Source organism: Dermacentor albipictus, unplaced genomic scaffold (assembly GCF_038994185.2).
Source record: "Dermacentor albipictus isolate Rhodes 1998 colony unplaced genomic scaffold, USDA_Dalb.pri_finalv2 scaffold_29, whole genome shotgun sequence".
Taxonomy (NCBI): domain Eukaryota; kingdom Metazoa; phylum Arthropoda; class Arachnida; order Ixodida; family Ixodidae; genus Dermacentor; species Dermacentor albipictus.
Window position 1 is genome coordinate 3,198,787 of NW_027225583.1, and position 17,249 is coordinate 3,216,035.

Here is a 17,249-nt window from a genome sequence, read left to right on the forward strand (position 1 = left end):
TTCCATTTAATTGCGGCATCGTGATGAACTTGGCTTTGCAGTCGGCACTCCCATGTTGATAGAGCAAATGCAGAAAACGGGAAGACCGGGAAGACGGACGATGCACTAACCTAAGCACAGATACTACAGCACATGGAGGAAGCTATGGCAGGTAGGCTCGAAGCGCATACGAGGCGGCCATTTTGAAATGCTTATGGCGATATGATAAGGCAGATTTAGGGTCGTACTCAATTTTAACACGCACACAATTTTTGGATCCGTTTTATCGGAAAAAAAGTGCGCGCTAGATTCGAGCAAATGCGGTAATTGCTAATAAAAAAGCAATTTCTTGACACTGGTGAGCAGTGAAGAGCGTAGCACAAAAACAGAGGCCAGCAGTCGTTCAGGTACTCACCGTACTTGATGTCTGGAACAGTGATGGAGCTCTCCGCTATGTTTGTCGAGAGAATGATCTGCAGAGAGATGGAAACTAGAAATCATTTAAACGGAACTGCCTCTTAAACAGAACATCATCCTCATGGTTGGTTGGTTTTGTATTCTTGCAATTGTATTCAGCTTTGTCTGTCACTAAATGGAACTCCTGATAAACGTAGCCAATTTCCCTGGTCTATTGAGGTTTCATTTGAAGAGAGCCCACTTTAGTACCAGCACACATAACTTGCTCCTGCATATACCTTATACGTTTGTGCAAAGGCCCCACTTTTTTTTTTTGCAATCTTGAGAAGGTGTGGAACTTGCACGAGTGCAGGCCATTTCCGCCCAAGTTTTCTCACCATGCGCAATCCCTGTGATCCCTTTTATACCAAAAGAATGAACTCCGATGCATTCATTTGTTCAACGCAAATGCTCAGGTCTCGTCCGGGAGTGCGTTCGCGCATACAGTCGGGCTTCATGCCATCCATGGTGTTAGATACGCCTGGAACTTAAAAGCTTTCCACAACAACTTCCAAAGACAACACATGCCACGGGCAGTGCCATCGGGCATTTTCTTTTACTTTCTTTTCTTCAAGCATTCATTTTCTTGGGAAGGGGGGGGGGCTACTAAGTTGGGGCTGTGGCTCTTGAGTGTGCGTGGTAACCTGAACTTTCGATTATAACCGGAACGGAAAAAAATTAAATGTATCCCACAAAATGACAACACGCAGCAACATTTCAACATTTGCAAAAGTACAAAGCAAAACAGGCTCCTTTCCTAATTTGCAAGAACACTTCTCTGCCTCATGCGAATTAGAGCAGCAATGGTCATGTTTGAAATTGAGAATGTGGGGCTGTTTCCTGTGCACAGTTTCACCATGAGTGCCACATCTACATTTCTAGTGTCATTAGAGAAACAAAGTGCATTACAAAAACAAACTGGAATGTTTGCAAATCTGACTACGCCCCATTAGTTTGGCAAACTCCTTCGCAGGAATTTACAATTGTGAATTTTTTGTACGTATAACCATATTGACCCCTCTTCATCATCATTCCATCATTGTTCTCTCAGTTACAATGATGAACTGAGAGTAGAGGACAACCATGTCATGGCCCTATTTAAATAATCTTTAACCGGAAGTGTTTGAACAGTGAATTCAAATGGAATACAAATGTTTATTCAAGAAAATGAACCTCAAATATCAAATTGCATATTTCTCATTTGTGAAGCAACATCAAATACACAGATTGCATGGAGTCCGTTGGGTAAAAGTTAAGAAATTGGGCTTGCACACATTGACACATGCACGTAATACCATTCACGATAACAAGGCCAATTCACTGAAGTGCTTGAAAATTATAAAAGGCTTTTTATTACCTGGAGCCTCTCGGCAGTGTCAGCAATGAAATACGGGAACAACTCTATAGTAGGTCACATAAAGTGTTGCGTTTACTGAGAGAAGGAACATGCATCATGTAAGAACAGAGTAGCAGAGACTATTCAAATAATTTGCATTTGAAATATCAAACATTCACAGAACCCTGGCTTTAACATTATGCAGTTACAGCCTTTCTTAAGACACCACCAGGTCAACAGCTGCTATTCAGTGTTGTGCAACTAGCGCGGAGGTCACGGCAAATGAGTGTTCTTGCTTTCCGTCAGCATTGGCGACGGTGAGAAACGAACAAACCCTGTGCTCAGCCTCGACCGAATAAGTAAGCAAATAAATCATTTCGATCTTGCAAGTACCTTTCGGTGGCCCTTGGCCGGAGAGAGAAAGACAGACTGCTGTTCCTGCTGAGTCACTGTGGAGTGAAGGGGAAGCACTGTCCACCTAGAGAGAAGCATGTTCATTAAAGTCAGGAATGCTTGACTTTCCGCAATGCTTGAGCAAAACCAGAGCATTTTGAGCTGTAGTACCAGAGCATTCTGAGCTAGATTAGAATTTCGAGCTACAGTAAAATCTGTTTGACTCTCGTTAATTAGATCATTTGGATCATTCAGACCCGCCCTCTAATTCCAGCAGTCTTATGTATCACTTAATGGCATCGAGCATTCATTAATTCGGATGCATCTGGCCATGCACCAGGTAGCTTGGACAACCTTCGGAGTGTGCCAGGCATGGGGCATCACAAATGTGCCACGCAAGAGACCGTATGCAGCACTAGCGTACAAACGAAACAAAGCGGCCAAGTCAACATCGTGCTCGTCAGCAGGAACCGTATAGGAATGCCATTTATAACACTTTGCACCTGTTTATTGTTACGTTGGTACGACGCCACGCTGGCTGCAAATTTTCAGAACTGCGTGGTCAGCAGTGATCGTGTCGATAGCTACCACAGATTCATCTTCAATGCTTTCAGCAAGAAATTTTTTAATCAATGCACAATAAGTGCAATGTCATGGCAGAAGCCATTGAGGATGAAAAGCAACTCTACTGTGGTCCAATTGCTGGCGTCAAACGCATTGGCTACATGGTAATGAATTATCAGTTGCCATCAGCTCACTGACAAGAAATAATTGTGAAATCATGCCAAGAGAGTTTACTGAATTAACACCAGTGTTTCATGCTGCTGTTACACTGCGAAGGAAGTCGTGAAACCCTCAATGTCGTGTGTGCCTATCCGAGACAAGATGACGAAAACTGCACATCCAGCCCCGATGTTGTGCAAAATGTAAATGGGAGTTGTGGGCTTTGGCAGTAAACAAGGGCACGCTGATGTAGCAAGAATCTGTTTAACATGTCCTCTACGCATTCGATAATTAAATGTATAGTTAATTCTAACGTTGTTTCCAGTCCCAGGGAATTCGAATGATCGCAGTATTACTGTACTGTACCTCAGGGAAATACAATCCTCCCGAAGCATGTCAGTGAACACAGAAATTTCTTCATAGCCTGGGAAAAAAAAGAAAAGGATGCAACTGGTAAATTACTTCAAGAGGAGCAACAGTGGTCGTATCACCTAGCCAGACCTATTGACCAAATGATAAAATATGAAAGCTAAAGCCAGAAAAGCTTAATATCTAATCAAGATATAGTCGCCGACTGATTTTTCAGACTCCAAAAATTCGGACATGCTCGATTATTCGGTCTGCTTCGCGGCACACCGAATAATACTCGGAAGTCTTCTAGCATTGCATAACAAGAATAAAGCAAGCTATCATTAATAATCAAGACATAAGGTATGGTCTACTCTTAAAGGGAACACCGAATTAGTGTGCAAGGACTGATTACAGCTCAGTTGTAGTATACGAAGGTTTATAAAATATTTTTTTATCAATACAATTTCTTTTGAACAGAACCAAATGCTTTTTTTCCTCTGAAACTAATGAATTAGTGATGCTCTGTTGTATTGAATACCAATGAGGTTCTATGTTTAATAGTGGACCTGTGCAGCGATCTTATTTATTGCATCGAAAGTTTTGCTTTCCAGTTTTTCTATAAAATACAGAAGCACTATGTATGCCAACTTTACAGCAGGTCAGTTATCGTAAGGTCAAGCTGCGCGATAGGCGAAAGGATCACGCATCATTTGACTCGCGTTGCCGGTGCCTACAGTAAAGACAAAATTCCGCCTGCTTCGTTTCATTCTCAGGTTCGGCGTGATATGCCCCCTGTCAAAGATTCCGCAATCTGCAGACTTGGCGCTATCCTGCAGATAAAATTTATTGATGTGCCAGTTGATTGACAGACTGATGTATCAATTGTCAAAGGAACACTTGGGCTATGAGAGGCATCGTAGGAAACGAAGGTTGGTTTGCAGTCCTCTTGCTGTGCACAAATGTCACATATGCCAAAATGCTTCAGAGAACGAAGCCCAAGTGCTGCAGGGGATAAAACCCATGACAACTCGCAACTTGTTGTTTCACGACAGTTCTAAGGCACTATGTAATTTTAAAAATGCTGCCAGGAATAAAGTTGCTGTCATTGCTGCTAGCAGCGAGATGTTCCCGACCTTTCAAAACGCACTCTGTCGTGCCACTCACCGGGAAGGAAGACAAGGACAGCTCCGCGATTCGGAGCAAACCTCTCCTTGTTCACATCAACCCTGCGAGGAAAAAAAAGAATTGAAGAAACCCAAATAAGATAAAAAAGCAGATTTCAGTGACTATAAAGCACCTTAACTCATTTACTGCAACAGCAGTTACTTCGATGACTCGTGCCAGACCCCAAGTTTATGCAAAAATCCTGCATTTTTGTTTCAACTCCCTCACTGTATACAACAATGAAAACACGATGACAGCGAAGGCATAACAGTGACGGCAACATAACAATGATGGCATAATAACTTTGATGGTATGACAACCATGGCATGGCGACGATGACAGGATAATGACAATGATGGCATCACAACATCATCGACAATGACAAGTATAACAATAATGATAGTGACACGGTGATGGCAAGACGACATTGGTATGATGAGACATTGCAGTAAAATGCTGGTGCTATCCATCTCTTATATTATACAAACAATGCATGGATCAAGGCCCAACTCCAAATGCTGCAGTGTAACTGAACCGGTTGGACCAGCAGACCAAGCAGACCTAGTTCCGAGTGCTTAGCCACAGCCACAGTAGAAGAAATGCCATGTTTTCCATGTCATGCTGAAAGCAACCAAGCAGCTGCAGCATTGGAGGCCATGCTGCCACTGTTTGCAATTCCAAGTGTTTCAGCAGCGACTCTCTCCGATCGTTAAAGGGCCCCTCACCAGGCCACACAGCAAATTTCGGTTATGCGCTGGAGGTTATGCGCACTCTAGGCAGCGTTCTTTCTGCCGCAAGAACTTTCCAAATTGGTTCACTAATAGCCAAGATAGAAATATTTCAGTGCTGCGAACCCGTGATATTAGGAGGAGAGGGCCACTGCCAAGGGAGACACTCTTTCCACTTGCCCTGTATAGCCGCCCCAAGCGAAATTCCTTCCCTGCATTCTTCCATACCGAAGCTCAAAGATTGCGTGACGCATACATCACGGGCCATGCCTTCACTTTTTTCCCCCCCTCTTTATTGCTGCGCTGTGCAATTGCACTGACGGCATCGTGCGTGAGCTGTCGTGTTTGTCACATTTCGCACGGCATACGATTTAGTGCGCCGTGCACGAGAACACCTGACCAGCGGTATAAGTCAGTGCAACATAAATACCGAGGCAGACACAAGTGGCTCATAGAGCACAATGGTGCGCTGGAACACGGTAGAAAATTGCATACTTTCGAAGGTCCGTGCACGCGAGTGCACAACATGGGAACAACCAGACAAAGCAGAAGTACATACTGCTGCAGTGCAAAGTAAAAAAACATGCAGACATTCGCTTTGTGCGTTTTATTATTTCTCTAAACTTTAATTCGTCTATTGTGTGGGGATGCGCGACTCTCGCGCGTCCCCAGATATCTTGTTTCCCCCCCCCATCTCCTGCAATCCCGCTTCGCCGCGTGACCTGCGTGACGCCCGCGGGGGCCGATGTGGTTGAAGCGCAGCGCGAGAGATGGCGCGAGTGTTGCGCTGCTACTGGCGGGGTTACTTGGGTGCGGGAGCGGAAGGCGCTTCCTCTGGGATTCAGAACAGCAAGTGGTACGGACGTGCCGTGCCGCGCCGACCCATGCTTATGCGAGACCGTCTCGCGTGGTCGCCTTGGAATGCACCACCATTCGCGTGACAGTACGCGCGAACGACCAGGCGTTGGGATCCAGCATGGGGTGAACATATTCGCTCGCTATCCGGTCGCGGTGAGTCGGACTTCTAGATTTGTCGCACGCCCATCGGCATGTTTTGTGGAGAGCAACTCGGCTAGCAGGCATTGATCTATGAAAGGTGCAATAAATGCCCTACTGTGTTGTCGTTCCTTTGTTCCAAGAGCACGGAGGAGAACCCCACAATTGAAGCAACAGATTTCACAAATAACAGATGCTGCCTTGAATAATTCTCGAAGTCACGTGCCACCACAAGCGACGTCACAGCAGTGCAATATACGTAGGCACACTTGTGCAACATACGTCACTCTTCGGCTAGAAGCGCAGTGCCCACGAGGAGAAGGGCAAATGGCATTCAGTTTTGAAATTTCAGCTATTACCGCGGGGTGTAGCGATGTAATACTTGGCAGACATGATCGTTAGCACACATTGTATGCACAGGGCTTGTCAGCTCAAGATGGCCAGACTTGGTAAGGAGCCCTTTAAACAAAGTAGGAGCACGTGAATTCTGAATTCTGAACACAAATAGAAAAGTTTGGTATTCAATTCATATTTGAGGCAGCAATTTCTTTTCTAGTCCGAGTTTTAAATATTAGTTTCTGTTCGAATACAAGAGATAATACTTATTGGACACTGATTCAAACGATTATTAGACTGAATGATTTTGCTCTGGGACACCTGCAAGGGCCCCAGTCACCAAGCGAACGCGCTGGACACAAAATTTCTCCTCGATAATTTCGAGTCATTCAATATGAATACCTCACTTAGGATATAGAGCTGAGCCTTTTTTTATACGTTTTGGAAGAAAATGCGAGAGAAAGCATACCGAGAAAATGTACGATCCGAAGTCATAAAAAAATATTTGGCAGACTTAAAAATGCAGTCGACGTCGACGTAATGCAAAGCGTTACACAAGGTGTTGCAGCACGAGATGCAGGCGCGTGCCGAGCCGATGGGACCCACACGGCCCGAGACTAGCATTGTATTTGCAGCTTTGGCAAGCTCATGTTTGCGCTTCTGGAATTCAGCCTGGGCCAAGACAGTCTCTTGGGGCAAGGCATTTTGGCAAGATGTTTGCTCGTGCCCACCCAGCAAGAGGTGCTGACGCAAGTCGACCAGGTGAGGCCCAAGCGGCTTGAGGTGCACTTTGTTGTTTTCCTAACGCATAGTGTTCAAAGACGGAAATGAGAAACCAAAATGAAATTGAGCTGTTAAGCAATGCCACAATATGATGCCACCAGAGCGACACATGGTGGTTCACTTCCTGCCACCTGCAGCAGGAAACGGCAGCACATTTGGGTTGTGGCCTATTAGATGCACACAATATGCTTCCAACGGTGCTATGCCAGACGCGTGGTCACACGGCTAGGTAAATGCTCATCAGGGTCGGGTTCACGGCGACAGCTGCAGACCCAGCGCACTGCAACACACGAGATTTGCTAGTACCAGAAGAGGAAACCGACGGTGAGGCGGCATTTTCACGTGACACGGACAGGCACGTACCACAGGGAAGCTGCCACGGTGGGCACCTGCTGCTCTTGATCACGCGTGCCTCAACCCTTTTCTCGTTTACAAGGGATCCAGAGACCAGATAACGTATTGCATGATTGTAGTGTGGCGACTTACTGAACGCTGGTGCCAAAAGCCCGCGTTCTCCCGAGATCTAATTCCCAGGTAAAAAAGCGTAGCTGTATTGGGACCCTGCCTTTGTCAGACCTCGCAGGTGGCTTTGAAGCACAGAAAGAATGGTAAAGGTTAAATGTTGCATAATTCCAGTTCCCATAAGTCAGCTTTGCCGCAATACAGCGGTGTTAAGCGGTGAGGCACACACACTATATTGGGGTGAAGTATACTAAGATTGGAAATGGGCCACTGTCACGTGACACAATATGTATTCCTTAATTATACACACGTGCACCTGCCATCTCCTGCCACAGTACGAGCATTGGTACACCTAATGTACTGGCAGGCCTTCAGAGCTACTTTGGACGTGCTTGTGTAAGTTTGAGCCCTTGGGGGCTGTAAAAGGCACACATTTATTCATTCGGACTGCCCGATTTTTCAGACGTTCTTGCAGCCCCTAGAGAGTCGGAAAACTTGGTCATCGACTGCACGTAAAGCTCCAGAAAAAGAGTGGCAGCCACTGCGCTCGTAGTTGCAAAATGGCAGGTGATCGGAACCGGCCAGGTGGCATTTTGGAAGAGCTACAACAATGCATTTTGTTCTTTAGAAGGAGTTCTTAACCCTTTCGCTGTCACGGACATACCGGTACGTCATCGCGCTTCCCCCCCACAGTGTCATTGACGTACCCGTACGTTCTCTATCGTGCGTTCAAAAGTTCGCGCCAGAGCGCAAAGCTGGCGCTCCTGGATTGGCCACGCTATCTGTTGACTCTTTCTACAAGTTCGTACATTCGCCCCGACCTGTGTTGAATTGAAGAGTACGGCGCGACTGCCACTCCCCACTTTCTCTTTGCCGAGTGGCGCGGTGGCTCCGTGTTCGCTGTATCATGCGTCGCGCGCGTGTGGTTATGGGTTCAAGGGTTGTTCTGCCATCTCCGCTTGTTTGAAGGTTTTTATTTCTCTTCTGTTGGTGTGCCTGCTACGGCGCGTCAAGTTCAGGCGCACGTGCCGTTGCCTCTCCGAAAAGAGCGACTCGTTGCTGCTTTCGCTCTCTCGCCGCACCCTCGCTTTCTACTTGCAGTAGTAAACGTAAAGCCCTTCGAACTTTGTTTAGCCTTTTTCCAACTCTCTCTGTCACCTTGATCATGCAACGTCCCATTTATCTCCGTTGTGCGGGCGACTGAAAGCGCATCCTCCCTGCGCGCGGTTACTTTCGGATGGCTCAGCGCGCGGGACCTTCGTCTGCTCATTGGAGCGGCGGCTCAATTCCGATTCAGAATACGAGCCGAGCTCGGATTCGAACTCGGACAGAGTCGCATGCGAGGAAGAGGGCTCCGCATCGTCAGATTCGGATGTTGAAGGAATTTTATAGTCAGGCTGATGATGATGATGTTTACTAACAACAGCTGCAGAACACTGAAATGTGTATATTGCATTGACTATGTTATTTGTATACCAATCATAATCAAAAATAAATTGCTATGTTCATTCCCTGTTATGCTCGTTCCCTGAAACCAAGCCGACACTGGGGGTGTGTCACGGTCAGAAAGGTCCGACAGCAAAAGGGTTAACGGAAGCTTTCAGCTAGATGCGGAAAACTGCCGGGAACAAAAATTAAGATGCTGAAAACATGATTTTGAGACCAAAGTGGCATTGAATCATAACTGGTGGCACCAAGTTAAGTGTCCTGAATTTTCGTGCAATTCGAAGGGCGAGTCCACATATAACGGACTACAATGACCAATTTTAGCAGAACTATCGAGTTCATTTTAAACAGGTTCGACTCTATTCATATACAGTTTGGCCTAAAAAATTAGTATGCGCATACCTCTATAGCTTGTCATGGCCGAAGTACTAAGGAATTTATGAACTTCACAAAAACAATTATATAATATATAAGGCATCGAAATCCCATTGCAGGAGTGAACTTACTTTTGCTCCACCGCTTCGATCCTGTCAAAGACCTTGATAAGACGGTGGGCAATGCGAAATGACTCTGGTGCAATGCCGGGGTCTTCCGGGACAAACTCTGGAAGCTGTTGGCATGAGACAGAGGAAAACAAAGTATGTCACTGTACATCGAAGCATGCACGCTATACAAGAACCATTATTTTGCTATACAGACGCCGACCAATAGTTTGACAGTGACCAGTCGAACAGCTTCTGAGCACAGTCAGTGGCCTGATATGTAGAGTTAGGCTGAGTACCCGCAGATTCCTTAAGACAATAATTTGCACAAGTGGTAGGTTTCTAGAAATAGAGTTTAGCAGCTTCAAGAAACGCCAACAGCCAATAATAAATCGAGCTAGATTGAAACATTAGGCTTCTGTAACAAAGAATTTTTCCTTGGTAGCGAGAAAAGAGCTTTGGTGAGAGAGAAAATGACAAAAAAATAAAAATTGCGGTGGCCCCACCTAATTTGGACTATGGTGTCCCTCATGCGACGTCGGCCTTGGCCGCGCAGTGGCATAGAGGGGGGGCACGTGGAGATTACGTCAATTCGTTTGTTTTCGCATGGGCCACTCAACTGAGAAGCAGCAGCAAGGCCTTTGGTGGCAATTTTCGATGCAACAAAGTCATATATTGGCACAGAGTGAATGTCAGTAAACTTCTGGACAAATAACGTATCGATCTAGGTCGGCTTCCTATTTTCCTTTGGTGGCCCTTCGAAAACACCAAAGTGCCGACTCCACCAGAAACGTGGGGTCAAAGTCTAGTGACAGCACCAGAGTACTTACCTCGCCCAGCGTCCGCAGGCTGTCAATGTAGTACTCCCTGACCTCCTTCATCTTGCCTGGAATTTCAATGATTGGCGCCGGCTCCAGATGCTCAAACAGCGACGACGAGAAGTACTCTGCAAAGTAGTCTACGTTGATCGTGGCCGACATAAGGATAACCTGCAATTGATGCACCGTAGACACAAGATTGAAACAAAGGTACAGATTTGTGCTTAGAGTCCTGTGGAAGAAAAAAAGAAGAAGAAAGGAATTGCCATATCTTTGGATTTGGTGCTCATTAGGTGCAGTACTGCATCAACAATTATACCGTGCACCTTTTTCCTGCCTGTGCTTTACAAGTGGATGCAAAGCAAAAAAATGTGTTGGCCCAGTTACAACAAATTTACATGCTGAAACAAAGTTTTATAATGAAATCAACTAAGCTTAGCTGAAAGCTAAATGCAAGGATGGTGAAGAAGTGCATAAAACTTCAGGATTTTCAAGGTCTTGAAAATGCCACTTTCATATTCAAAGGTTTACAACAGCTTTCAAGGGCCGCTTTGGACCCTGGTTAACTATCGATTCAAAGTTTGGTACCCAAGCCTCTTTGCATTCCGTCCCAATCGAAATGTGGCCATCGCAGCAGGCAATAAAACCTGTGGCCTTGCGCTCACAGCTTAGCAGCAGAAACCCACATGCGACGGGCTAGGCTGTAGACTCGAAGGAAAGTCATTAGATCGACCAACCTTGACGCCACGAGAGTTGGACCGCAGGAACTTGCGCACGACCAGCAGGAGGAAGTCCGTTTCTTGGTCTCTTTCATGCACCTGGTGGGAAGAGAGTCAAGAAAAATAACGACAAAGAAAAAAAAAGGCAACTTGTAAGCCCCAACACAGGCAAGCTCGGATAACGAAATTAGGGGACGCATCAGAGCAGACAGCCTAACACTGTACCAAGAAGTGCAGGCAGCATTCGCCGCCTAACAGACTGAGCAGAAAGGAAATGAGTTAAGATTAATTCACCACAAACAACTGAACATGCCCCAGAAGGCACTCCTTCACCAGTGTTATCCTGAATAGTGAGCCCGCAATTAAACAGAACTCTACTGTAGCACGAAACGATGGCCTAGTGTTCACCACAATGCTCCCTGCATACTGCAGAGCATTATGAAAGCTGGTTTTCTGGAATAGCAGAATTGAGCAGATTGGAGCATCAGTTTTTTTCAACAACAGAAGTGCATGCTGTTGATGGCAATGCTATAGCATCACAAAAGCTCCACGAGAAATTGCTGAAGCATCTCCACTGCCACCCAGCAGCTGTATTTAACAGCAACAGAACTCCTACAAGTCTAACGAATTCTGAGGGCCCTGTGATGTTAAACACAGACACAAGGCGGGTCTGTTACAGTTAACGTTGCCATCAAGAGATGGCACCACCAGTACACATGCACACATGTGGGTTGCCTGAAATAAAGGCCAGTTTCAGTTGGTGTCTGGCTTGGAGCACGCATATATCGTAGGGTACAGTAGATGCCAAAGACCATTCCCACTGCACTAGGCTTTTGAATGTGCATGCATGACAATTATCCACACGTTCAGCCTTCCATCATTCAACTTTCCAGCATCGAAGCTTCAACATCCCAAGGCACAGAACGCTGTACACAAAGAGCAGCTCACCTCGTCTATAATCACGTGCGTGTAATCATTCATGTCCTTCTTGCCGATGAGCTTCTCCAACAGCACACCCGTCGTCACATACGCCAGTCTCGTATCAGCCGACGTCTGGTTGTCCATGCCGACCTGCAAGGCACCAGCAAAAGAGAATCGGCAAAGAGAATAACGAGATGCGAAGGAGCAGATTTTTTGCTAGTCACAATCGCACGCAGGGAACAAACAATCGGCACTGGATAACACTGCCAAGGCTAATCTTGCACACACTCAAGAAACCGCCAACCCCAAGAACTCTGTGGTAGAATGCCGAGGCTGGGTGACACTCCTCTTTGAACCAGCCGCAACGGTGGTAGCCTTCCAGCGCAGCTGTGGTTCCACACCTGCTGCCGTGGCCATGAGCGACGCTGGATCACACTCCCAGCGATAACCTTGTACGTGTAGACAAATACCCAAGAAAATGGCAGAGGGATGGCCATCTCACTAGCCTACCCGGTAAAGCAACGGACGCATAATGCGTAAGGTGTGGCTTCAGATCCTGTGTGCAGTAAGTCGTCTTTCAATGCGATTAGCATTCTTGGGATACTTCATGCACTTTCAGATATCGATATGCCTGGATCTATAACAGTTTTCCTCTCATGCGAACTTTCGTCACAGGGTACGGCGTGCCGTTGGGTATGCCCCACTGGTCCTTTATCACTGGGTGTGTGTGGTTCTTCAACTGACTTCTTTGATACCAACTTGCATCACTAAGATAGAGTGCCAATCACAATAATATCGGCAATCATTTGCAATGGATCGGTGCGCTACCAATTTTCCTCCCCTCCAAAACACACGCTCGGGACTACTACATGGTTAGAAAACGGCTAGAGTGATTACATGTCGCACTTCCACTTAGCTACACGTAACAGGCATTTGTTCCTGTTCACATTTAGGTTTATGTGAATGGTACATATAAGCCTCTTAATCAACTGTACACCTAACTCAAGCATACTTTGCAACATGAACATCGCCCATGGTTCAGTACAAATCGTCATCGCTGCAGGATAGGTTGCTGTTGTCGCCCCCATTACCTAGGGAACCAGTAGCGCAATCTGTTGAATTTCTCGCGTCTTCAAGCTCTGCACGGTGATGCAAAACCGTCTCTGCATGCATGAGAAAGCGCCGGTTGGGTGTTCACCGAAGCAACATGCTACCGTATTCTAACTGAAGGAGTTTTGCTTCTATGGCAAATTATGGTTTCCTGCTGGGACATTCCTGTGGGTTTGAATTAGGCAAAAAGTCAAATTAACAGGGGTCAAATTAACGGGAGTCGACCGCATTCAGTAATCCACCGTATCGTAGGTCAACAACTATAGTGAGGATGAAGGCAAAGACAGTGATCTGGTGGAGGAAGCGTCCCCCGCACCTGGTATCCGACGATGCTGCCCAGCGTCCACTGGCGCTCCTGGCACACGCGGCGTGCTACGCTGATGGCTGCGATCCGGCGCGGCTGCGTCACCACGATGTTGCAGTGGACGCCCATGGAGGCGCAGTGGTCCAGCACAAACTGGGGCACCTGCGTTGTCTTGCCGCAACCCGTGGCTCCCCGGATGACCACTGTGGAGTATGTGTCCACCATTCGCAGCACCTGCCGCAAGAAGGCACGTGAAAAATCACCTCAAGGCATTTTTTTTTCTCTACTTAATGCAGCCTTACCACCACAGAGCGAACAATCAGCAATATGGTAATTTCCTAACCTTTTCGAAATACGAACGGCAACGAAATTTTACTTTAGCTAAATGGCTTACAAGTAAGTAGTTATGTGCTGCCTAAGCATTCTGGCAAAGTTTCACAGCTGGCGATTGCCTATTTTTTTTTTTATGAACACCCTGCAAGCGAAGCACCTTAGCTAACAACGTGGGCCCCTTTCGATTGGCAGATATGACGCAGGCCTCGGAGACGTCCAGCACACCATGGAAGTGCCGCTTAATTTCCGAGGCCACGCCCAGGGCTCTGCATTCATTCAACGCTCTGCTTTCTGTATCAGCTTCAGCAAGCAGTTATGACAGCGTCTTCTTGTTTGAGCATAACGAATGGCTATTTCTTCTAGCTTCTTACATGTTCTCTCGTATTTCATACACAACCTTTCGTACAGAAGCTGCCCTAGATATATGCCATTTGGAACTAGGCATGTTACACGGTCCAAAATGTCACTGCAGTTGGCTTTATCATGTTAAACTCTGAATATCATAATTAAAAATTTTCGCTACTTTACCATCCCAAACCTACATAGCGGGCTATAAATGTACTCCGTAATAGGCGCTTCGGATTAAACTTCGATCCCCTGGGGTTCTTTAGGGTACACAAAAGGCACGATACACGAGCATTCTTGCATTCCCCTCCCATCTAAATGAAGCCGTGGTAAGCCGAGAACAAAAGCAGGAATTAGTCCAGAATAAAAACCACTAGCTGGGTGTTTCGTACGCAACAAGTCATTAGAAAATTAGAGAAATACCGACAACGAGGTGGGCTCATCAAAAGTGACGAAACTCATGATGAGCTAATACAGTCAAAATCTCAAGCTAGCAGCAACGAAAATTTCGATTGTCAAAAAAGCCTAGCTTCTGATAGCGGGGATATAGTGCAGCCTCCAGTTTCCATTTGATGTACGAGTGGATTCACGACGAAAAGCTCGCGTAGAGAAACGTTTTGGCAATGCAACCGAGAAAAACTTGGCCATTTACTTAAAGTTTGGCCCGAGCAGATGCCCTTTTGTGGGGCACACACATACTACTTTTTTAGCAATGACATACCTTCAGAGGCAGCACACAAACAGCCGCAAGCAGATAATGACAAGCAATGTTTTTTTTTTTGATCACAGTGACTATCCCAGCGACTCTGATGTTGCCAGATGTAACCTGCTTCAGGAACCTACCTGTGAAAAGTTGCTCGAAGGAAGTATCCCTCTAGTGTCCATTTCTTTTTAGAGAACTTTGAACGGAAAGTGTGGAAAACTGTTTTGTCAACAAACTTTTTCATAAACTTGATGCAGCATTTGCAAAATAAAATGAGCACGTATTTGAAAACCTTACGGAAAATTCCCGAGAGCTGGCAGGTTCGCACACAGCAATTCATAAACCCGTTTTACATGCGATAAGCATTCTTTTGGGAACTATGCGCACTTTTACATACATTCATTCGTAACTTCTTTCGTGCCGACTTGGGTCCCTGGGTTTGTGCCACTGAGAATATGCCGCTCTTCAATGAAAAAGAAAAAGCAGCAGAAGAGGAGTCTGGCATCTCCGCAGGCCTCACCAATTCCTTCAATGAACTCTCTGCACTTGTACAACATCTGACATCACAACTTTGTCTCGTTAATTTCATTATAATCATAACATGTAAAACATGTCATCACCAATTACACTCCCCTCATAAGAAAGACTGCTAATTGCATAAACACTGTCAATCATCTCCAAAGGATGGATGTACCGCCAAATTTCTTTTTCCCCTCCGATTATCCCCGCTATCATCTGACAGTTCCAGAAAGACAAGAAGCTTTTCAACTGCCACTCAAGATTGCGGGAAGGTCACTGACATCTTCCTTGCACTCCATGATTGGCAGGTCCATGTTTGGCACGTGCGCCCGCTGGCAGTAGGTGGCGTAGATCTGCTGGGTGCTCTCCACCGCCAAGTCTGAGAGGGCGGCAGACTGGCCGGCCTGAGACCCCGCAACGGCGAGGAGATCGTCGCCCACAGCATCCCCAGGTCGCTTCGATGGTCCTGCCTGGTCCGCTGGCTCCAACTGATTGGCAGCGAGATAAAAGTAGGACAGCGTCAACAAAGCCACGGACGCACACAAAAAGCCTTGCATCACCATTTACAGCAAAGCGCTGCCGACACGTTCCTTAGGGGATCGTCCGCAGGAAAGAATGCATGATCAGGGAAAACAATGTCTGAAAACACCTGCAGTAGCAATATAGAAGAGGCAGAAAGCTGCTCTCACAAAACACTATGTGAACTTCAATAGGAAAAAGACAAACCTTGAGAAATCTCTAAATTTAAAGTACTGAACAAACAACCGAAAACCCTGGAGGTGACTTTTTAATGGCAACACGTGACGGTAAATGTAGTCGACGCCGACAAGTGAGGCAGCATCAGTGACGCATCATTGCTGTTGTTGGACTTGACAACCAAATGGGAAGCTAATACACATGATCCTATGGCAATTAAATGAGACTGGCATTTGAGAGCGTAAGAAATGGGAAAACGTAACAAACAGGAACATAACAATGAGCTTCTGCTGAAGTATGTCATTAAAATGACTAACAGGGAACTCTGGCACTGTAATCATGCTTCTATCATGGGAATAACGAATAGGACAAGATTTCGTCTTACCTTAGTACTAATAGCTTATGGCATTTATTACACTTTACCTTTCTAAATTTCTAGGAGATTGTCATTTTGTAAACACCGCAAGGCAATAAATTTCTGCACACATACGTAACAATTGTAAACTACTGCCTTTCTAACGCAATACACTTCCTTAGAAATAGTCCATTTGTGCAAAGTCACAGACCTGTTTGAAGTCAGAAGGCCAGACTTAAAAACAAATCCATGTACTACTACTCATGTCTATGTTGGCTCAACTGCCATGCTCACAGCTCTCGCAAGCTAGTAGTGCTAGAGTTCTCTCCAGTAATTTTTGTAGGAAACTGTGTGGGGCACGACACATGTGCTTCAGTCCTGAAGCACACGAAAAGCGAAATACACACCTGCTTCAACAGCTGCAGCTCCTTCTCTTGGTATTCTTTGGCATAGTGCGTTCCACTGGAGCTGCAAAAGTGCACAGTCCAGCATTAGAGAAGCCAAACCAGCCGCCGCGTCCACTAACGAGCCTCAACTAAATGATCCTCCTTGTCTGCACTTCTGTCTCGCGAACTCCATGCAATGCAGCAAGGACTTGAGGCTCGCATCAGCCAATCAGTTACAAGACCCAGCTGCGTGTGCCGGAGATGGGAGGCGGCGTGTGAACCTACTCTGCGCTACAAATCCTTTCATGACTCATCCACTCGGTTAATGTTATACGGAGGGCAATCACAGAAGGTCAACGGAGGACCCACTCTTCTGGTTTCTTTCTCTAGCCGAGTGATGCGACT

The 17,249-nt window shown here is 46.1% G+C and overlaps 1 protein-coding gene across 2 annotated transcripts in view; it reads right to left on the bottom strand.

The window, feature by feature from the left end:
- The window catches only part of LOC139052695 (ATP-dependent RNA helicase TDRD9-like), an 83,871-nt gene that overhangs the window by 49,398 nt on the left and 17,224 nt on the right, over nucleotides 1-17,249 (bottom strand). For both annotated transcript variants that reach the window (XM_070529740.1, XM_070529742.1), the window contains 11 exons: nucleotides 16,866-16,926; nucleotides 15,689-15,895; nucleotides 13,520-13,741; nucleotides 12,121-12,243; nucleotides 11,191-11,271; nucleotides 10,466-10,624; nucleotides 9,660-9,763; nucleotides 4,403-4,464; nucleotides 3,254-3,311; nucleotides 2,165-2,249; nucleotides 395-452 (listed from right to left, as the gene is read on the bottom strand). In XM_070529740.1, coding sequence (XP_070385841.1) covers nucleotides 395-452; nucleotides 2,165-2,249; nucleotides 3,254-3,311; nucleotides 4,403-4,464; nucleotides 9,660-9,763; nucleotides 10,466-10,624; nucleotides 11,191-11,271; nucleotides 12,121-12,243; nucleotides 13,520-13,741; nucleotides 15,689-15,895; nucleotides 16,866-16,926 — 1,220 coding nt within the window. The remainder of the gene's footprint in view (nucleotides 1-394; nucleotides 453-2,164; nucleotides 2,250-3,253; nucleotides 3,312-4,402; nucleotides 4,465-9,659; nucleotides 9,764-10,465; nucleotides 10,625-11,190; nucleotides 11,272-12,120; nucleotides 12,244-13,519; nucleotides 13,742-15,688; nucleotides 15,896-16,865; nucleotides 16,927-17,249) is intronic.